This window comes from Notamacropus eugenii, chromosome 3, assembly GCF_028372415.1.
Source record: "Notamacropus eugenii isolate mMacEug1 chromosome 3, mMacEug1.pri_v2, whole genome shotgun sequence".
NCBI lineage: Eukaryota > Metazoa > Chordata > Mammalia > Diprotodontia > Macropodidae > Notamacropus > Notamacropus eugenii.
Genome location: NC_092874.1, coordinates 163,339,864 through 163,364,118, shown reverse-complemented (window position 1 = coordinate 163,364,118; position 24,255 = coordinate 163,339,864). Strand labels below are relative to the sequence as shown.

Genomic DNA, 24,255 nt, shown 5'->3' with positions numbered 1-24,255 from the left:
AAATCACAGTGGTTTTTAAGTACTCAGCACAGAAGATTGATTTGTAGTCCTCTGGTTGAGTCTTCCCTTCTCCTCTGAACTTCCACTACAATCTTGATAGTGGAAGATTCTGCTTCCCTGGTACCAGAGTCATCTCAGGCCTTAATAATGGGACCAGTTCACGCGCTAGGCCATTTGGATTTATACTGCTTCCTTAGAAACAGGACCAGAAAGAAATGTTGACTACACGGAAGAATATAGTTATCCATTCACACCCAGGGACAAATGCACTCAACAAATAAAAGGACTTGTATGTTTTCAGTCATTATTATAAGTCCATACAACAATAGTTGCCTAATTGGTCTCCTTGCATAAAGTTTCTCTATCTTAGTTTTCCCATCTTCAATTCAGCTGTCAAAGTGATTTTTTTTCTAAAATACATGTTTAACTCTGCCACTCCCTTTGCTCACTGAACTTCAGCCATTGCCTTGCCTTGAAAATTAACTATGGCCTTCTCTGGAATTTTTAAAACCCTTTGCAACTTCCCTCCAACCTACATTTCTAGGTTTCATTATGTATTACTCTCCTTTATTCACTCAAACTGGCCGTATTGCTTTTCCTTACGCATAAGATTCCCATCTCTGGGCCTTTGCCCCAGTTGTTCTCCATTCTTGAAATGCACTCATGTCTCAACAAACCAGATCATTATCATTTGGGAAAGAAAAGTAAAATAAGTATGAAAGTTTTAAATTGCTAGGTTCAGTTGTGACAGCAAATGCTTACAAATTTGCTGACTGCTTTCAGAAAAAAGAACTCTAGTAAACATAATAAGGAATTGAATAATAAATACAGTAATATATTTATAATACTAATATAATAATATTTATTATAAAGCATTTTGTTATGATATAATATAATACTATAATAATAGTAATATAATAGGAAATATAAAGAGCAATATAATAGTAAACATGTTATGTATAAAGTATGACTGTTCCATCACCTTGATCCCTTTCCTATCAGATATACTCTCAAGTATACTGAAGCTTCTTAAGCAAGGCATGTGACTATACCAGCAGAAGGGCTCCTAGGACCTCTCCCTTCCTTGCTTTCTTCCTAAGCTTTCTTTTTTCCCAATATTTTCCCTCCGAATATTTCACTTTTTTTGACACATTTCTCTCAAGCATAGTCAGAAGACCCTCCTGTTCTCTTAATTCACCCAAACCTTTATATACATGAATCAGGGCTTTATTTTCCTGACATTTTTAAATATCAAAAGGCATTTGTCCTTGTCTGCTGGCCCTAACCTCCATCTTTTATACTTATCCATTTAAATTTGAGATCATGAGACTGTCTTTTGCCTGTCTTTAATGTCCTGAAAGCTTATATAGTTCCTGGCACATAGTAGGCACTTAATAAGTAATTGTGGACTGACAGAGACTACTTGTTTCTTTAAATTCCTTTTCCTTTTTTCTCATGAGGATTAGTCTTGACAGTCATGATTGTCAGTGTTTGTGTGTGTGTGTGTGTGTGTGTGTGTGTGTGTGTGTGTGTGTATACACACATGCTTGGGTTGTTATTTGGTGAGGTGATCTGTGGTTTTCTTTTTTCTGAGGCACAACATGTAGAGTACTGGGCCAGGAGTAAGCAAGCTCGGAGGTGAAATATGGCTTCAGACAGTTAGCAATGTAAACTTCAGCAAGTCACTTAACCTCTGATTTCCTCAGTTTCCTCAGCTGTAAAATATTGATAATTACATTCATCTCACAAGATTGTTGTGAGGATCAATATTTCTAATGTACTTTGTAGTCCTTAAAGCTGTATAGTAAGTGGTATCATTATTTAAAAATTTTATTTTCTTAATACTTTTTTAAAAATACCAGTTATTTTCATACACACACACACACACACACACACACACACACACACTCCCCTAAACTCCTTCCCTTCCCAACCTCATACACACAGCATTCCTTGTAGAAAAGAAAAATCATTATAGGAGCATAGCAGTATTTTGCTTTCTTCTTCTCTAGGCTGATCCAAGTGGATTCTGTTTCCTTAGCTGCTTTTCTTACCACCAGGGTGGAAAAACCAGGAATCTCATGCTAATAATTGAGTGACAGATAGCTAGAAATCCTTGTATCAATAATGTCTTTCTTTTCATTTTTGGCTCTACTACAATCAATTTTTCCCCTTCCTCCACACACTCCTACCCTGATGCTTCATGATGGTGTGGAGAGTTGTCTAGGGTGTCAGAGGCTCTGCCAACAGAGCACAAGGCTGACAAGGTTCTGTTAAACTAACTGGAAAAAGATCTAAGCCAATTCTCTGATGACCAGACTAGCTTATTACGGAAAGGCTGATGATCAATGTAGGTTGGTCACTTGGGAATAAATTTCTTGGCCATGACAACTCATAAAACAAAGTAAATATTTTCAGCCTAGAAAGATAATTAAGTGTATTGTGAGTTTTAAGATAAGTCAGCTTTTTATCCTAAAGTACTTGATAATATTGTCAAGTAAAGCTAGTTATGTAATCTTAGTAAATCCTTGTCTTTGATGTCCAAGTCTTTATACTTCATCTAAAATAAACAAACCAAAATGGTGGTAATTTATTAAAGTAAAATTAGTCCCCAGAACAAGAAGTGGGGACAACTTTTCTGAGAAAATATTTAAATTTTATTGATAACTTCAGTTTCCATAAGTATTTACCATGTGCCTAAGTGTAGAAAACTATGCTAGGATTTTCAGGGGATACAAGGATTGAATAAAACATAACCCTAACCCCATAAAACTCTTAGGGGAAAGAGGAGGAGAGATCTTTCATTCCAGTCATATACTTTGCTATATCTTGACTATATGGGAACTAGAATTAAATATGCAAAATCTGCCCAAGGATGGTACATTTTGAAGACTATGGTACATAGTATATAGCAGAAGGAGAAAAAGTGTTTAATCATTCTTTAATTATCTCTGGTTATTTTAACCATTCACTGTTAGTATGTTGCATCACTCCCCTTCATTACTGTTTTCCTCTGACCACATGGTAATTTCTTAAATACAAGTCTTGGAATTTTATGAATATTTTGCTATGGTTAGGATTGGGGGAGGTTTCTACCACTAGCATAAGTCAATGATTTGTCATAGGACTTACAAACAAAAATTCACGAAATTCACTTTTCAACAAGCTACTAAGTATTTGTACATTTTGGTATGAATTGTCATCTCTTTTGGGGGGGGGGTATTATCAGGGCAAAATTATAGGTAAACTGTGGACCACATTAATGACTAGTGTGATGACTAATGGGAGAGGGGAGAGAAGTAAATATGGGCCCTGGTTCTGTTACTGCAGCATTTCCTGGGGAATTCTGTGTTAGAACCATGGAATCAGAGATTTAAAGCTGAAAGGGACCTAAGAGACTATCTAGTCACTTTTGTTCCAGACTTGATACTTTGATGTTAGACTAAAAGAACATTTCAAAGACGCTTGATAATTTTACAAACTATTTGAAAAAAATAATTTTAAAAATCTCTCCTCATAGAAAGACTAGCTTAAATACCATTATGTTTTCCTCTGGGGAGACATTTTCTATTATACTAGCTACACTTAACACTTGCCAAACCATCCAAGACATGAAGGCCAGTTTTCACTTAACCTTTAACTTTTAACTGCTGGTGCAAGTTCAGTCTTCATTCTAGATATTCCTTATTCCCACCCTTAACATGAACATTTTTTGTACTATTAATAGAAACAAGAAATTCACCTTAAATAAAAATGAAGATTCCTGTAACAATCTGTACCTGTTTCTGAAATGTGATTGCTTTATCTGTCTTAGATTAGGACCAAACTCAGATGCTAGAATGTTGAAATAGTGACTGGATAACAATAATCTGTTGTCTCGGAAGTAAAATTCAGTGAAATGATGATGTATTTAGTTTCAATTATTTTTCATTCTATCTGGGATTAGTATTTGTCTTTAGTAAGTAGACTAAAATAAAAGAGAAACATATGAAACAATTTGAGATTCTAGGGGAAAGAGATGTCCTTTAAATGTAAGATAATATTAAAAGAGGTTTAAAAACTATCAGACCAACAAAAGACAGTAAGACACTCTGGAACAAGTGTGTAGAGATAAGGGGTGAGGAGCTTGTTTTTCTAGAATATCATCTTGCCAGATGCAGCTATTGACAAGATCTGGATTAATATGATAAGTTTTAGATGTTTATGCACTCATGTTTTGAGGTTAGCTCATCTCTTAAGCATACTGCTGATTCAACCACAATGACTGTGCTTGTAACCTTGTGGGTGGCAAAAATGTGTTATAAATTAGTGCACTTAAGTCAACTTAAATTTTCTTTGGAAAATGACTCCATACCATTTATCTGATATAGGGAGTAACCGTGAGTCTTATAGAACTATTCTTAACTCTTTTGTTTGTGAAACATTAAAAAGCTGTAATCCCACTCCTAGGATAATGACATAAACTAGGACAACATGTAAATCATTTTTAACTCTAAGCTTTTAAATTTCCCTTTAAAATATTTCCTCTGGATGTTATTTCTGTTTTGCTTACAGAGAGGTGTTTGCCGCTAACCCTGCTGAGAGATACAGACCAAAAATAAATCAGAAAATCATATACAGGGTACAGACATATAATCCAAAGCTTTCTTTTTCCAGTTTTTTCTTGTCTGCATCCCAACAGTGATCATTCCTTTGAAACCTAATAAAGTAATCTGATTGTCCGAGAGTACCTTATTTAAAAAAAAAAAAAGCTGCTTTACAGTGTAAACACTGGGAGAATGAAAAACTTTTAGATAATCTCTAGACTGTGAAGCTAAATGAAACCAGGCTATGAACTCATCTGAAGCTTAGAATCTTTACCTATAATAATTCGCTAAATAGCAATTACTGTATACTAAGTCTATTGAAAAGCAATTATTTATCTTTTGCATGTAAGTTTTCTGTTCCTGTTGATTTTTTTGGTGTGTGTATATACATGCATATATATATATACACTCTGTGTGTGTCTGTGTCTGTGTGTGTGTGTGTGTGTGTGTGTGTGTGTGTGAGAGAGAGAGAGAGAGAGAGAGAGAGAGAGAGAGAGAGAGAGAGAGAGAGAGAGAGAGAGAATGAGAGTGCTATGGTTATATGTACAAGTCATATTTTCTTTCTGCATAGACTTTGAAAAAACAGATAAAGTTATTCTCTTTTCTCCTCCCCACTAGCTATATACAAAACTGTAAGGTAATATATAGTATTATTAACATTTGTTAATTATTAACTATCATTAGAGGAATTTAAAGAGTGAACAAAAGGAAATATGGTAGAACTACTTTGCTTCTAGAAACACTACTAAGGATGATGGTCAAATTAGAAATCAGTTCAGATCTTGAATGACATCAGCATTCAGTTGTGTATTCACCCAAACCAAATAGATTAATATTTGAACATTTCTGCATCTAACACATCTTCAAATATTTTACAGATTTACTGGCCTGCAGCAAAGGAAAGGGTGGAATTATGTAAATTAGCTGGAAAGGATCCTCATGTGAGTATGATTTTTTTTTGTTTATTAAAATGGGCATTGATGAGAAGTCAATTACTTGATCAAGGTATTTGATTTGAAATATATTGGACAGTAATTTCCATACCCAAATCTTATTTAACAGACCAGGCTTGTATATTGTCATGCTTGTAAAAGATTGTTTACAAGTTGTTTCTATCTTGTCAAAAAATATATTACTCTAAAAAACATTCCTGGAAATTTAACAATAGTATTCATAAATGGCACAGAAGATGTTCCCTAGAATTGTTTGTTCTTATTATAGGATTATAATTCATAGGATCATAAATTTAAAGTTGGAAGTGACTTGGAAGGTCATTGAGTCCAACCCTCTGATGTTACATATGATGAAACTGAAATTAAATGACTTACCTAGGATCATACGGGTAGTAAATGTTGGAGACAAGACTAATGAAGTCCAAATCCATATGCTATCTATCATAAGCTAAATTAGTTATTTTGATCGCTAAAGATTAGCACTTGGTGAATATCCTGCCCTGAGCTGAAAATTTAATAAAATAATAAACACACAATATGAAGCAAATTCCTAAGTATCAAAATATGGAAAATCATAGCTCTTACATTCAGAAGATTTTAACCTAAAGGTGACTGATTATCTGATCCATCTTCCAGCCTGCTTTTAAGAAGGAAAAGTATTATTGCCACATTCTAGATAATAATAGCAAACATTTGTTTATCACTTTACAATTTACAAAGTGCTTTACATTGAGTATATCATTTGATCTTCCCAACAGTGCTCTGAAGTAGTGTCTATTGTTATCACCTCCATTTTATAGAAGAAGAAACTGAAACTAACAGTTTAAGTGACTTGCATAGGGCCACATAGCTAATAAGTATCTGAGGAAGGATTCACTCCAAGTATAGCACTCTGTGTACTACTCTACCTAGCAAAAAGCCAGATTAAGTTTAATGACTCGTCTCCCAAGAGAATGTTTATCCTATTTAAGAGAATAGTATGGTTTTGGTGGTAGTGTTGAGTCATGCCAGACTCTTGTTGACCCCATGGAATTTTCTTGGCCAAAATACTGGAGTGGCTTGCCATTTCCTTCTCCAGTTCATTTTTACAGATGAGGTACACAGAGTTAAATGACTTTCCCAGGGTCACACAGCTAGTATGTGTCTGAGATCAGATTTGAACTCTGGTCTTCCAGACTTCAGGCCCAGCATTTTATCCATTGAGTCATCGAGCTGCCTCTGTAAAATACTGTAATTGTTGTGCTAACTTCAGTGTCTACTAAAGTCCTATTCTCATACTTTATCATGGCAGTAACCCTGTCTTCTGAGAGGGTATGGGGATGAACAAAATTTCTGATAGATCCTTTTAAGCTTGAAAGGTTTACATTTAAAACTGAAAGGCAACTTCTAGGCCATCCTAGTCCAGACTCCACCACATTACAGATGAGGAAACTGGGTCCTAGAAACAGTCCGTTAAGCCTTATTTAATGGTAGAGCTAGGATATGAACCCAAGTAATGAAGTACAGTATTCTTTCATTCATTTGAAGCTACAGAAATTTGGAAATTTTTGTGACCACAAGGCAAGTGATGAATTCTTTTCACCAAGGCAATTTGTGAAATTTTGGCTGGTTGGTTGATTGGTTGGTTGTTGTCCATTGTCCTTCATTCTCGAAAAAGACCAAAATGACATCACTATGCTCTGGTCAAGTTACAGTGTCTGACTGTGGCTGATCAGACTAATACGAGCTTGGAATGGCCTACTATAGGTCAGGCACAAATACTCTATGTGAATATTTGGGGTGGATTCTCTAAATTTGTGCATCTCACCTTTCTTTTGAGCTACTTCAATTCTGCTTTGCTCATAGAGCACAGCACCCTCTCTGATGAGGGCACACCATACTGTGCTAATATCTCTCATGCCACACAATCAATTCCAAAGTTCTTAAGAGAGACCTTGAAAGTGACCTTGGTTCTCTTCTTCTGACCATCATGTGAATGCTAGCCCAGTGTGAGTTCTCCATAAAATAGTCTTTTAGACAAGCTTACCTATGATCACTGTAAAATAATGATAATAATTGCACCCATCTCATAAGATTGTTATGAGGATCAATATTTCTAATGTATTTTGTAATCCTTAAAGCTCTGTAATAGTGCTATCATTATTTTAAAAATTCATTTTCTTAATATTTTTTTAACACCAGATGTGCCTATACATACTTGCCTTGCATGCTTTGCCTCCCCACCCTCATATACATACACACATACACACACACACAGACACAGACACACACACACACAGCATTCTTTGTCCCCAAATCTTCTGAATTTTAAGCTTTCTAGTCACTTCTCCTATCTGGGCATCTAATCCTCCTCTGTAAAATGAGGTTTTGGGGCTATATGACCTCTAAAGTCCCTTACAACCCTAAATCTAGGATCAAAAAACAACATTATTATGAATTTATCAATACAATTTATTTCTCCCCAAATTTTATTTTTTTTCAACTGTAATTATTCCCTAATTATTACATCCATTTGATAAAGTTCAGACTAAAAAACATGTTGACATTAGCTGTCATTGATTAATTTGTACCCAAGTCATTGGGTGATATTATGTTCATACAGAAGCAGAGTTCCTGGGACATTGGTAGATTTTTTAAAATCAATATCTTATCTTTGCTCTTGACTATAGATATCATTGCTTAGTATTTTCAAAACTTTCAGAACCTTGGGTCGGGGTAAGTAAGGGAAGATAAGAATCAAAGAACAAACCAGGTTTGGAATTAATTAAGTTAAAATTAGCAAACCTAGAAATTACAAATAGGTCAGATATAAGTTAGGATCAAAATGGACATAATGACGGACAAAGGGTATTCACTTACAGCAGTATCTTTAGGAAATTACAAACAGAAGGGGTACTGAGAGCCTCTGCAATACTGACCAGTCACTTGTGGACAGTCACTTTGGAAAGCAAGAGACCCAGCAGACCCCAGTCTCGGAGGGTAAGCTGTTGCTTCTCCCAGTGACAGTGACTAGAAATAGAAAGAGGTACAAAAATAAAAAGCATATTCTGAAAGACAAAGAGGTACTAATTCTTGGTAATAGGAGAAATAGAAAAGGATGAATCCATAAGATAATGAGCATGTAAAGAAACATGAATAGATAAACGGGATAGAAAAAATACCCACAGAACAACAGCCTTCAACAATTTAATGAGATTCCCCAGATGTTCAAGAAGTTTGAAAACGATTTGAAACAGAGATTGTGAAACCTTATCAGTCTTTCATTCTTTCATTCAACAAATATTTATTACTAATGGTCATATGATGTAGACTCCACTGAGAATATTAAGAGTAAACTGTCAAAGATTTTAAGGTTTAGTTGTGGAAATAAGAAATATACATATAAAAGATTAAATAATAAATCTGACCTAAATTCTTAGGATCAAACATCTCTAACTAGAAGTAATCTCAGAGGTCATCTAATCCAACTAGTTCTTTCTACACATGAGGAAACTTAAGCCCAGGGAGGTTAACTTGTGCGAGGGCATACAGGTAGGAAACATGTTTTGGTCTGTGTCTTTTTTTCCCACTGATCTGTGCTGCCTCTCTCTGTAATTGTTGAGAAGTCATTTCGCAGTCATGTCTGACTCTCCCATGACCCTATTTGGGATTTTCTTGACAGAGATACTAGAGTGGTTTGCCATTTCAGTCTCCAGCTCATTTTGCGGATAAGGAAACTGAAGCAAACAGGATTAAGTTATTTGCCCAGGGTCACACAGCTGGTACATATCTGTAGCCACATTCGAACTCAGGTCTTCCTTACTAGAGGGCTGGTGCTCTATCCACTGTACCTAATTGCCCTCTCTCTGTATGCCTTTCTCTCTATGGAGAAAACACCGTGCAGGGGAAAGACAGGACCCTGCTGGGAGACAGGAGCTTAGTTCTAGTTTTGCCAGAAATTAAAATCCATTGTATTTAAAGCTTTACAAAGACTTTTTTTTTTACAACATCCTCTATTTTTGTAACCATTTAATAGATGAGAAAATTGAGACCAAAAAAAAAAAAAGCTTAGTTCTACAACTAATTAATGGCATTTACATAGGATGTACCAAAGAATTAAGGCTAAGAGGTTTAGGGTTACATATATTATTTTAGTTTATCCTCACAACAATCCTCTGAGGGAGGTGCTGTTATCAACCCAGTTTTACACAGGAGGAAACTGAGGCTGAGAAAAGGTAAACAATTTGCACAGTATCACAAAGCTACTAAGCAAAATTCAAACCAAGGTCTCTCCGACATGGAAACCAAACTTATCTTTTTGATTTTAAGATCAAGTTTTGTTTGTTTCTAATATTTTTCTCCTTGCCTCTTATTATATGTAGGATCTTGAGTGAATCCCTTAAAGTCTCTGAGTATTAGAAGTGAAATATGGAAGCTGACCCAGATAAACTCTGAGATCTCTTCCACCTCTTAAAAAAAGTCTGTGCAATATGTAAAATGCATGAATAATGGAGGCAGAAAATCTTACAGGAGGGGGTGTGCCATCAGTCAGTGGTCAGGAAGGATCTCACAGAAGACCTGAGGCTCAAGCAAGGGTCCCAGGAGACAAGTAATGTTGGGTTAAAGAGAAGGGAAGGGTAAGAAATTGTTCAAAGAAGAAACAACATAAGCAAAGGGGCAGATGGAGCCAGGAACACTGTTTTTTGTTTGGTTGGTTTTTGCTGTCATGTTTTTTTTTTTAAGAACAGCAGTTCTTAAACTTCTTGGTGTCAGGATCCCTTTTATACACTTAAAACTTAATAGAGACTCCCATCTGTCACCAAGTTTTTGTTTTTGTGGGTTAATGTAGTATCAATATGAATTGTATTAGACATGAAAAAGGTTTTCATCTTACACATACTGAAAGGGTGCTAAGGGCCCCCAGACCACCCACAGAATCAGTAGTATAGGAGATGGTGAGTACTCTAGACTGAAAGGAGAGGGCTCATATTATAAAGTAGTGGGAGAAAATGTCGGACACGTAGTCTGAATCCAGGCTGGATTGTCTTTCTCTCTAGGGATTTCTTCAATCAATTGATAACATTTACTAAGTCAGGGGCTGTGCAAGGCACAACTGAACATACTCTCTTGAAAGCAAATATAGGTAACTGCACCCTCCTAGAGATTAGAGCTCTATGACATAAAATCACAAAGTTCCAAAGTCCCAACCCCAGTGTCTAATTTCATGAAATTTCAAAGTTAATCTTGTTTCCCCTTTGACTTGAATTATGGAATTAAAAGTATGCTACCAGAGGAGGAAAACGCCCACTAATAGAATTAACTAAAGCTTTCAAACCTAGAGGTCTTGGGTTTTAGGCCTATCTCTGACTCACACTTGCTTCTGACTCTGAGCAAATGATTTAATTGGTTACTTTGTACATCCCTAAAGACTTCCTGGCTCACTTAGCTGTTCAAAAATACTTATACAATTTTATTTTTGCCTTTTTTTCATTTTGGCCATTTACATCAGCAAAGTATCTATTTTTCCACCATTCCTTCCCCTCTAGGAATTCTGTGTCCCACTTAAGTGGGATTTTACAGTGAACCATTTTCTAAAATCAATTATCACAGTAGTTTTTCTTCAGTTATTATGGTCTATCAGTTGTTAACACATACACAAAACAATTCTTTAGATACTTATTTCCTTTGTAAACATAGGATTGTTATTTTTTGTACCTTTGTGAATTTAAATGTGATATAATGATTACAAGTACTATTAAACACAAATATTTCTTCACTTTTCATAAATTTATTGGATAAAAAATAAATTTATCCAAAGAAATGTATCTTGGGGACAGGTGGTGTAAAGGACATTTCTCATTGTATGTTTTTGTGTTAATTTTTTTCTTTTTTTATGCCTAATAGACAGAATGTGCAAACTTCATCCGAGTGCTTCAGGCTTATAACAGAACTCATGTTTATGTGTGTGGGACTGGAGCCTTTCACCCAATATGTGGCTATATCGATCTTGGAACCCACAAAGAGGTATGTGATTGAGCTCAAATAAATAAATAATTTTACTATTAAAAAAATTCCTAAGCATTTTTGTGGCACACAAGAAGCAGCATTTTATATAAAGAAATAGTTGTGTCATTTATAAAACAGATAAAAAATTATATTTTTTTCCTTCTTTTTCATGCACTCATTACTTAATGAGAGTTTCTATTATAAGCTTTCATGAGACTCAAAAAATTAATAATATTTGATTTTCTATTGTCTTTCTTTTCTTTCCTGCCCCTTCCTGACTCTAACATGGTCCATTCTAGTTCATATATTATAATTCATGTCTTTTGAATGAATCTAATAATAAGGAGTTATTTCTTTTCTGGGCCTTGATCAACATTTCACATCCTATGAAATGTAATGTTCTTAGATCTTTTTTGTAGCAAATTTAAAGTTTTCTTAGCAGAGATCCTGAAGTGGTTTGCTATTTCCTTATCCAGCTCATTTTACAGATGAAGAAATTGAGGCAACAAGCTTAAGTGACTTGCACAGGGTCACACTGCTAGGAAGTGTCTGAGGAGTGATTTGATCTCAGAAAGATGAGTTTTCCTGACTCCAGGCCCAACTCTACCCACTGTGCCACCTTGTTGCACTCTTAGATCTTAAGCATCTAATTTTATGAAGACGCATGTATAGATAGTATGGAGTAATGAAAAGCATGGATTCAGGATTTAACAATTTGGTGCTGCCATTAACTTGCTCTTGTCACTGAAGGCAAGTGGCACAACTTCTCTGGACTTTAGGCCATCTGTGAAACAAAGTAATTAGAAAAAATTATCTTGAAGTTCTTTTCCATTTTGAAAATTATATGATTCTGACATCATGCCGCTAAGTTAACATCATGGAAATTATACCTTAAGTGGTTTTTATGTTAATGATAATATTAATTCATAATAGCTGATTAATTATATTTTCACCTGGCTCTTGTGAACTACAGTAACATTAGCAAGATCACAGAATCATGGCATATGAGTGATTCATAAGAACTAGACAAGAGCATATAGATGGCTTACTACATTCCATCACCATTACCAAAAAAAAACCCCAAAAAACATTAAACACACATATTCCATCAATGAATTGTAAGTACCATCTTAGAACTGTAGCTTTAGGGATCGTCAACCATAGAAGAACTCAAGTTTACCCCTCATATTTCAGAGAAGAAAAAGTGACTCCAACCAAGGTTTCACAGTTATTTAGTGGCAAATTAGTTACTAGAACCCACATAATCACTTAGTCTGGTATGTTTTGTAATTATTAGTGGAGGTGTTTTTCCAGTGAAAAAGTAACTGACTCATAAAGAGACCCAATCTGTTGTCTTGGTTCCCATTAATACCATGCCCCAATCATCTGAGTTAACTAGCCCAGACTTAAGTGTCTAAAGAAAACCTACATGGATAATTTACTCCATTAAACATGAAAACTAGTAGGAGAGGGAGCCCTTGAATCCATCCTTCTGTGCTGCTGGCATTATGGTCTCTTGGTCAGCTTTGAGGAAGTGCCATACCTAAGCAGTAATTCATAGCTGAGTGTGTAATTATATTGCATAGCTCCACAGGTTAGGTGTGTTTTGAGGCCAGAGGCCAAAGGCCAAATGCTTACAATCTGCTGAGAAAGACAAATATTCTTCTGCAACTCCTAAAATCAGAGTTGCTGAAAGGAAATTTAGATGGAGCTAATTACTTGAGTTTGGGACTGTCAAAAAACCCTAAGGCAGTCAAAATTACAGGTCTTCTGAATAAGAGAATTATGAGTGAACAAGCGGTAATGAGTCCTTAGAGTATTCAGCTGACTTGGGTACTCTTTTGACAGGAGTGGTAGAAAACTCTTAACAGCTTTTATGAAAAGTTAACTCCAGAACATTGTATAAGATATATATGTATATATATATATATATATATATATATACATACGCATATATATGTATACATATATACATATATATGGTATTTAATTAAATTTAGTGAATTTCCACAATGAAGAATTAAAATATCCTAATGTTATTACTCTTTATTTTTAGCTAAATATATTAAACACAGGCATAACAGAATAATTTCCTCAAAAGGAACACAGATACATACACCTAAAGTTTTAGAATAGCAAAATTGTCTGTAAAGTCATTTCAATAACAGTTAGCACTTACCTAATTCTTTAAATTTTGCAAAGCATTAAGCATGTGTCATTTCTTTTGATTCTCACAACTCTGTGAGATAGATGTTGTTATTATTCCAATTTTACAGACGAGGAAACAGCATGAGAGAGGTTTAGTGGCTTGCCCAGAGTTGGGCAACTAAGTATCTGAACAAGTATTTGAACTCAGGTATTCCTGATTCCTAGTCCACTGTTCAATCTACTATGATACCTCATTGCCTTTTTTTTTTTAAGATAAAATTGGTCATATTTTTCTTTTTATCATAAAATCCAAACCATTTTACTGTGGAAGTGGGGGAAAGGTGTCTCATAACCAACTAATTGGCTACAGTTGTTAGTGTAATAGAACTGCCATCCTTATGATATGTTCAGCAGGACTGCAGGGGAGGAACACTTCCATTGTAATATTGAGTAATATTCTCAGCTCTGGCAATTCTCCTTTCTATCACCACCTTTTACACATTGCCTTTCTCCAGAATGCAGGAATTTAACCCATTTTCTCTTTTATTGCCTACATGGGAAGGTCTCTCCTGTAAAATGTTGTGCTCTTGGCCTGTGTCCTGATCTTTCCCCTAATTTTCTTAATTTTTGCCAGTCCTGATACTTCCACCCACCATTTTTTTTTACTTCAATTCGTTAGTGGATCTGTGATCTCCTTGATGTGAGAATTCTCTTTATTACTGTAGATAACAACCCTTCTACACCTTCTCATCCTATGCAGTCACTGAGTACATCTCCCCCATTTCTTATTTAGTCATTCAGTTGTGTCCAAATCTTTGTAAGTTTCAGATTTTTGGAAAAGATACCAGAATGCTTTGCCATTCCCTTCTCCAATATAGACATTTTTTAAAAAATTTATTTTGAGGGGCCATTTATCCTAACTCTCCCTAAAAGTCTTTCACATCATTTCATGCCTTGCTAAAATGTAGACACTGGATTATTTTCCATTATTTCCTATTTCAGGGCTAAGCATAGTGCCCTACATATAGCTGGCAACTCATAAATGTTTTATTAAGTTATAAAACTTGCTCATAGAGCTCCATGACATCGGTTTGTAGATACTCCTTGTAGAACATCTGTCTGGAAAGAGAATATATGTATGCCTTTCCACATATTGTGAGTCCCACTTCTTTCTGGATAGCTCATGCTGTCTTTGTTTTGAAACTGCCAAAGGATCATGAGGCTGTGCTGATTTTGCATTCCTATTTTTCTTGGAAAGTGGAATATAAGACGCTGCTTCTTCCCGAGCATTCGAAAGCTGCCAATGTTGTGTTATCTGAGGCCACTGTTGTAAAAATAGATGTCTGAGCCAAAACAACTGAGTGACTTTAAAGTGTGTACTGTTTTCACAATAGTGAAAATACTCCAACAGGGCGTTTTGGCCTCCTGCATCAACAGCACTGAGAAGAAGCTGCTTGCTTTGGATTTGTTCACTAGAGTGCCAGAGATGACATGAACGTTTGAAAAGGGTTGTTTGAACAACTTGAGTGGATTAAATGCCCAGAAGAAAGTGAGCTCACACCAAGAATGCTTGTAATAATTGCAGAAAAACACTTTCTTTATAGAAATAAAGGAGGACTCTCTGTGCAACAGACACCTCATAAATGTTTGAGGATAAGCCTTACTTTACTCTTTAGAATTGGGGGGAACATTGTAGCTCTGGGAAGCACCATGACTTCAGGAGGCCTCTCTTTCCCAGTCCCCCTAGCTCCTAGTACTGTCCTCTCTCAGAATACTTGCCATCTAGTTTGTGTGTGTGTGTACACATATATGTATGTGTGTATATATCTGTATATGTACATATATGTGCATGTTTATGTATATATATATCTGTATATGTGCAGATGTACACATATATTGTGTGCCTAGTTATTAATATGTCATCTCTCCCATTGGAATGCATCTTTCTTAAGGGTGGAGACTATTTTGGCCTCTTTTTTTCCCTTTCTATTCCAAGTTCTGAGACTAGTGGACCAGTTCCTGGTCCATCACATGCTGACATGTCCACTGCCTGACTGATTTAATTCTCAGTACCCTTCAGCAGCTCTCTGAGATGAAAAGTTACAGAAGAATTGCTGATCTACACCCCTGGAGGGCATTTCCACACTAGAAATCTCTTATATCAGCGAAATCAGATCTCACTTCAAAATTGCCAGTGACTTCTTAATTGCCAAATAATTTAATGTCCTTTTCTCAATCTTCATCTTTACTGAACTCTCAGCAACCTTTGACACTATCAATTATCCTCTTCTCGATCATTTATTCTCTTGAAGTTCTTATGGCTGCTCTCCCCTAGTTCTCTTCCTATGTGGTGGATCATTCCTTCTGAATCTCTTTTATGGGGTCTTCATCCAGGTCTTTTATGCTAACTGTGGCTATCCCCCAAGGTTCTATTCTGGGCTCTTTTCTCTTTCTCTAAATTTTCTTGCCTAGTGATCTCATCAGCTCCCATGGATTCAATTATTCTCTCTTTGCAGATGATTCTCATTTCTGTTTATCCAGTCTTGACCTCTCTACTCACATCTAGTCTTCCATCTCCAACTGACTTTTGGAGATCTTAAGTAGATTTCCCCATAGACATCTTAAACTCAACATGTCCAAAGTGGAACTCATCTTTTCTCCAAAGCCCATCATTCTTCCTAACTTTCTATTATCACTGAGAACACCGTCATCTTCCCAGTCACTCATGTATTCAAACTAGGTATTATTCTGTTCCTCACATTCTCTTACGCCCCCTCCCATCCAATGTCAAGTCGTGTCTCTTCAGTTTTACCTTTAAAACCTCTCTCCTTCATGATCCCTTCTCTCCCCTGACTACTTTCACCCTTGTTCAGGCTTTTATCACCTCATGCCTAGATCGTTGCAGTCCCTTCACACTTCAAATCATCCTCCACTTAGCTATCAAAGTGATATTCCTAAAGTGTTTGCCTTTCGCTCTCCCTTTCCCTCTCCTATTTAATAATCTCCAGCTGCTCCCTATTCCTTCCTAGATCAAATATAACATCTACCTCCTGCCTTCCTTCAATTCCCATATAAAGTCCTACCTCTTAAAAGATACTTGTCTCGGACTCCATTGTACTAGATGCCTTCCCTGTGAAACCACCTTCAATTTATCTTGCTTGTATAAATTGCTTGCTTGTGACCTCCTGCAGGGTAGGACTATTTTTGCTTTTCTCTGTCTCCCTGTCACTTAGCACAATATCTGGCACACAGAAAGGGATTAATAAATGCTTGTGAATTCACTGACATCCTCTGCCCTTTCAAAAAGGTAATATTTCTACCTATAATTAGAAAATGCATTAAATATCCTATGGACATCTAAAATACAGGTAAGCCAAAGCACATGGGATGCATAAACCTTCTAGTAGCTAAGCTTTGAAGGAAGGTAGAAATTCTGAAGTGAAAAAAGAATATATTCTAGACACATAAAGCAAGTTATATGAAGGTTTGGGGACAGAGAACTATAAATAGGATAGTTGGGTTGAAATGAAGCTATGTGAAGCTTAATGTTAAATAAACCTAAAAAAAAAAAAAAGTCCAGATCCAGAAAGTGGAAGGTTTTAAATGCTAAGCCAAGGAGGATGTTTATCACACAGTAGGTACTTAAATATTTTTTGAGTGAATAGGACCAGAGGATCTCCAAGCTTGCTGCTACTTTTTATACTCTGTGACCTTCTTGGGATCTATATGGCACACAGACTTAGAAATAAGTTCAGTATGGAGTGAAATGGGATTTAATTCATCTTAATTTAACCTGGAAAATCCTGTCAGGAGTAATCATTTGCGGTTACCTCCCCCTTTAGATCAATTTGGACTCCCCAACTCTGTTCCTTCTGATGAAATGAATGACCATCAGGCTTCTTCACCTTCCCTGACCCGTAGTCACTGTCATCTGACCTACTTAGGGTACCTAAGGACTTTTGAGTCTTACCTTTTAGCCTGTAACTATATCTACAGTACTTCTGGGCCTTTCTATTGGCCTAACCCTGCCTGAACTTTGTAAAATTTGTTATTTCCTCTAGAGTGTGAGCTCCTTGAGAGCAGGGTTTGTCTGTTTATATTTGTATCTCTTTTCTTGGTTTATCTGTTTGTATACCTAGAATTTAGCATAGTAATTGGTACATAATAGTCACTTAATAAATGCTTTTTCATCCATTTATTCAGTCTTAAGCCAGAGTTAGAATTTAGTTTGGAAATCCCAGAAGTTTATTTATGCCTTCAAATCAAATTTATATTAACATGTCTCATATACAGGAAATCATGTTCAAACTGGATACACATAATCTGGAATCTGGCAGACTGAAATGTCCTTTTGACCCTCAGCAGCCTTTTGCTTCAGTAATGACAGGTAAGATCAAGGGCATGTCTCCTTTTTGACTGTGTTATTTCCTAAAGATTATGTACAATAGATATTTACAAATCAAATCATATTCTACTATTGATTTACATAAAGATCTCAGAACTACTTTATATCAATTTTCAATAGAATTTTGAATAATAGTTCCTCACCACTCCCAAATTCTCTAGTTGTCACTTTCTTGTAATGGAGAATCATTTAGGGAAGAGTTTCTTGGCATTTCTTTTTAATTGAAATATGATGTTATTATCATAGGAATGTCTTTGTAAAGAATTTAATCCAACAATGAAGATCAGTGCTTTACTATTAATTTATAGTCTTAGAGAGTTACTTGGGGGCACAGAGATTAATTAATTTACCCAGGCTTTCAAAGTGAATATTTGTTAATGCTAAGACTTGGACCTATGTCTTCCTAACTCCCTGGCCAGCTCTCTATTTGCTCTGCCATGTTTTGTTTTTCTATTTAGGCAAGGATAAAAAAGACTAAAAACACTGACTTGCTTCAGTGAAGACCAAATTGATATTATAACACATAAGCTGATAGTAGATCGAGTCAAAATAGTTGTTTAACTTCTCACATTATTCAACAGCAAGCATGGAAAAAATGGATGGTGGAAATAATGTGGGATTTGGGTTCAGTAAAACATAAGTCTTGGAATTCAATTTTAGAGGATGGTGTACAATCAGACTGGTTTTCTGTAGGTTCAAGAATGGGAAGAGAAGAAATTTGGAAGGGTTGTTTGAGAGAGCACTAAGGAGTAGTAGACCTTGAGACTTTGCCCAAGGTCACATCGCCACTAGGTATCTGGGGTCAGATTTGAGCTCAGGAAGAGCTCATTAAGAGTGAGTAATAGGGGGAGAAAGACAGGAGGTTATGATCTGATAGAAGAACTTCAGAGTTCTTGCTCACTGTGGTAGAATACTTATGGATGATGAAATGCTTATGTACAGCCATCTGTTTCTTTTCTTTTATAAAATGGGAGTACATATATTTAATCATGAAATATGAAAGTTGTATATATTAACTTGGACACATTTCTTCAGTTTTCACAGTATTGTAGAAAAGATCTCAGTGACTATCTTATCCAGTCCCCTCATTTTATAAATGAGGAAACTGAGGCTTAGAAAAGCTGACAAGCATCAGAATTGAAATTTGAATCCAAGTCTTCCTGACCGGAGTCTAGAACTCTAGCTACCATATCAAAACATTTATGATCTCTCTCCCTCTCCTTCTCCCTTTCCCTCCCTTTCTCTCTTTTCTTTCCCTTCACTTTCTCTCCTTCCCTCCCTCCATTACCCTCCCCCCATACGCAAATACACAAACTGTAGAATATTTAAGACCATAAATAAATAAAACCAAAGAAGTAAATTTTTAAAAACTAAGGTAGACATTTTCAACTTCTCTCCATTTCAAATACTTGTAAATAGTTTTCACCTTTAACATTCAGCTCACTTACTCTAATTTAGTTTCTTAATTTTGTCATACTGTTCTATGCAACTAATAATTTCTGATGACATGGATTGTCAGTGCTTAAAAGTGTCATGATGGCAGAAGCCCTATGTTGTCTGGTACTTGGGGTGAAGAAATGATGGTATGGTCCTTGGATTTCAACAACTCTAAGAGCCTCCTTTGTGATCATTTGGTTTACTGCTTTGGACACTTTTCATTTAACTTGTCCATCACATGCATTAATGAGCACAAGATAATAGTGAAACATCATGGCATTTTGATATTCAACAGGGAGGCAGGGATGGCGGAACTTTGAAGTGATTAGCGTGTGTGTGTATGTGGGTGTGTGTATTTGTGTGGGTGTGTTACAAAAATGTTCAGCCATTCTACTCAGAAAATGATAAGATAAATGATTTGTATTTCTCATCTGACAGAAGGGCCAGTGTATCTTGTATCAAAGACATTACATTAAAGGCTATGGTCATTTCCCCTCCCACAGTTCGGCCATTTTAATTACCAACAAGGCAATTTTAAAGAGAAGCCTGAACAGATCCAATTAGATTTTTTTTGCTTCCTAACTACAACTTCTGCTTTTCCTCCTCTTCCCCCTCCCCCTCCTTCTTTTTCTTTGTAAAGAACATTCTATTTTGCAGTTTACCAGTATTTTCTACATAGCAGTTCTTTGGGGAAGTGCAAAATGTTTTTGGTCTGTTATTTAGTTTGATTCTTTTCAACAAATATTTGTGAAAAGTCTGGTTCGTGAAAGGTATCACTCAAAAATTATTTCATTTAATTTAGTAAAATCTTTACAAAACTGTTTGGTTATATGTTTGCACTGAAATATGCCAAAATTCAGTTTACTTATACAACGTTTTTATGGTTGTTTAGAACCTAATTCGTGTTCTCCCAGATAAATTTAGCAACAATATTTAGAGCACTGCCCTGTAGGCCAAACGCTTTCAACCAAAGTTCAAGAAAAGTTTATTTTGGTACGGATTGATTGGACAAGAGCTAAGAATGTCAGCAACACTCTGTGTAATAATAAAACCATTGCTTTTGTTTTAATCTGAAGGATTAAAGAAAATCAAGTTTAGTAATGATATGAAACTTTCTGAGACTGTTCTCAAATGTAAGTCCATACATTTCATGCGTCCTCATCTTGATTCTTTCCCATTCAGCATGCACTTTGGGCCTACTGAGTTCATCGCTAAAGAAACACAATCAGAAGCTTTCAGCAGAACTCTGCTTATGTATACACATTTTTTATAAAATAAATTGCCCCAAAGCAATATCTTTGGGCAACAACATCCATGAAAGATCTTGGGACAGTGCTGTCAGTTTTCTACTTCACAAGATGAAGTTTGGAATGCAGTAATGGCAGCATCCTTGCCCTTTTCAGAATTCCTGTATATCAAAGCTGTTAGAGAAATAATTGGGCCCGAAGAATGTAACACACGTTATAATTAGGAAAGACTGACTCCAGTGCTGAAAGATTTCTTTCAGCAGAGGTTAGGTAAAGATGGGTTGTGGTCATTGATATTCTATCAGTTAAGCAAATGTTAATTATATTATCCATTCCTCCTTAAGACACAATTTTTCAAAATGTTCCATTGTAACCATGGAGAGGAGACACAATGTCTGAGAGATAAATTTTGCCAATACAGCATTTATAGTTATTAATCCAAAAACATTTGGATTTTTTCTTTCATACTAAATAGCCTACAGATTTTAAGTTACTTTTTCTTAATTGTTCAAAATTGGAAATGAGGATTTATTAAGAGTTATATTCTAATATTGTATGACAGAAATTTTGGAAACTACGGAACTGATTCAACTTAAAATCTTTGGCATGTCTTCTAATGATCTCACTAATAATTCTCCCTCCCAGATGAGTACCTCTATGCTGGAACAGCTTCAGACTTCCTCGGCAAAGACACGGCCTTTACACGTTCCCTTGGCCCTACTCATGATCATCATTACATCAGAACTGACATTTCAGAACACTACTGGCTCCATGGTTAGTGGTTTCCTTAATTGTGAATGTTTTGCCTTTGCTTTGGGAAAGATGAGGATCTCAACATAATTCACCATTCACATTAGGTGATTCAAAAATGAATTCAGTGAAATACTAGATGCTCCTGTTGTGAATAATGTGGTATTGACACAAAAATACTACGTATCAGAATACCATATACAGTAGTTTGTGATGACTTGGAATATTATTTGAGATTTTCTGGATTCCTGCCTTATACACACACACACACACACACACACACACACACACATATATATAATACCTTTCATATCATTTATGTTTATGTATGATAATAAGAACCTCCTTCCTTTCAAGTCTTTATTTTATTACTAATTTTTTAAATCACTTATTTGTTTAGGTCTTTCCATGCCACTTAGAAATTTCAATATGGAAGACCAGTACAAGAAAGACAGTACAAGAAAGGCAGTACAAGAAATGCTTGAAGATAAGGAAACTGTTTTTATGCTAACTGCAAATGAGTCTAAATCGTACAATTGTTTTCTAACCATCTGTTGAGTTAATTAAAACATTGTAGTATAGGAAAAATGTGTCTGGTATATATGTAACCAAAAGGAACTCTCAGATAGTTGTTTTATCCACTTGCAGACCTGAAAAAAAAAGGTTCCAAAGAAAACTGATTTTCATAAAATTGATCAATTCTTGTATCCTCATGGAAGGGTAAAAGGCAGGGACCTAGATCTTTTTTTCCATTAAAATGTCTCAAATTTTGAATCTGTTTTCTCATAGCTTTTCAAAAAAAAAGACAATCTCCTAAAATCACTCTCGAATTTTATACTTAACTATTTACCTATAGACAGATACTCCTATTACAGCCCTTTTGAATGGAGGTTAGCCCACGTCTGCAAGTTCAGTTCAAGTTCCACTTTAAAAGGAATATTTATGAATGAGTGACAAGATTGATGATGGATTTATAGGTCATTTCATGCAAGGAATGGCTATATTTGTGTTTATATAGCACTTCATAGTTTACAAAAAAATTACAATAGTCCTTTGATTTAGATAATGCATATATGAGCATTTGACAGATGAGGAAACTGCATTCTATAGAGGTATAAAGTAACTCCCAGGTTTCCACAACTATGGTATCTACTATTATCCAAAAGCATAGTCATCTTTGTCTTCCAATTTATCAGCAAGTCTTGTCAATAATTCAAAATGACTCTTAGATTCTTTCTTTTCACTTACAAATTCTTCTACCACTAAACTCTCATCACCTCATTCTGCACTACAGCCATATCCTAACTGCTCGGTCCTCCTCTCTTCAATTCATAATATATCCATTCACTAGATTCATCCTTCTAAAACACTACAACCATCATGACATTCCATTGCTCAATAATCTCAATAAAATATTAATAAAATATCTTACATTTCTGCAGGATTTTACAATGGCTTTATATTCCCTATAAGACCTTAGATATACTGTGGAAAATGATGAGGATCATGGAAAGGATGAGAAAAGTGATCACAGATGATGGAAAGAACTATTTAATTCTTTTGCTTCCAATTTCTTTTTGAACTGGGAAAAAAGTGAACACAACTAGCTTAATACAGAATTCAAAGCCCAGTAAATAGGGAGATAGAAAAAACCTAGATACCCTGGATAAGTTAGGTCACCAGGCCCAGATATGCCACATGCCATAGTCCTGAGAAAACTGGCATGTACCATTATTGACCCACTGTCAGTGGTATTTTGAAACTCATGGAAGTATTAAAGGACTAGTGAAAGTCAAACATTCTCTCTCACCTCCCCCATTTAAGAAATGAAGAGAGCAGGATGTGAAATGTATAGGGCAGGTAGATTTCAGTCCTATTAAAATTTCACATCTAAATAAAGAAGCAGTCAACATGGCTGCATGCTTAGGTCATGTCAGATTAACTTCATTTCCTATTTTTAGGCAGGGTTACTAGAATGGTAAATTGGGGGATATTTAAGATATAGTTTACCAAGACATTAACAAAATATTTATTGTGAACATATAGGAGAGATATGTGCTAAATAATGATAGTGTTAGATGACTTTGTAACTGATTGAAACATTGGGCCCAAAGAAGCCCAAGGAAGGCTTTTATCCTGGGAGGAGATTGTCAGTGAAGTACCTCATACGACTTTGTTTGGACCTGTGCTGTTTCTTTTATAAAGACATGAATAATAAGCTTACCTAATTTATAGATGACAAAAAGCTAGGGACTAGGAACTTTAGCTGAATCTAATAAGCTAAATTTAAATAAGGATAATTTCTTACAGGAGGGTTCAGAAATCAAAGACATGGTATATGATTGGGGAACCATGGCTAGATAAGCTTATCTGACAAGTTTAATATTTAATTTGGCACCAAAAATGGTATTCTGATTTTATGCTTTTTTTTTTCTGACTGTGATATCCAGACTCAAGAAAAGTATTAGTCACTCTATACTATGCCTTTGTCAGATCATACCTGGATCATGTATATTTGGGTACCGGATTTTAGGAGGTGAATTAATAAACTAAAGGACAATCACCTTGTTGGTCATTCCAGATAAGAGTCAGCTAAAGAAACTGGGAATGCTTAGTGTGAAGAAGGAAAGACTTAAGGGGGAGACATGATAATTGTCTTCAAGTTTTAGAAAAACTATTCTATGGAAGAAGGATTTGACATCCTGTTTGACCCTAGAGGGTGAAATAGAAACAATAGGCTTAAA

General features: G+C 35.6%; 1 protein-coding gene across 1 annotated transcript in view; it reads left to right on the top strand.

Annotated features, from left to right (window-relative positions):
- The window catches only part of SEMA3D (semaphorin 3D), a 244,030-nt gene that overhangs the window by 140,357 nt on the left and 79,418 nt on the right, over positions 1 to 24,255 (top strand). The window contains exons 4-7 of the mRNA XM_072653228.1: positions 5,465 to 5,527; positions 11,423 to 11,542; positions 17,966 to 18,059; positions 21,407 to 21,535. Coding sequence (XP_072509329.1) covers positions 5,465 to 5,527; positions 11,423 to 11,542; positions 17,966 to 18,059; positions 21,407 to 21,535 — 406 coding nt within the window. The remainder of the gene's footprint in view (positions 1 to 5,464; positions 5,528 to 11,422; positions 11,543 to 17,965; positions 18,060 to 21,406; positions 21,536 to 24,255) is intronic.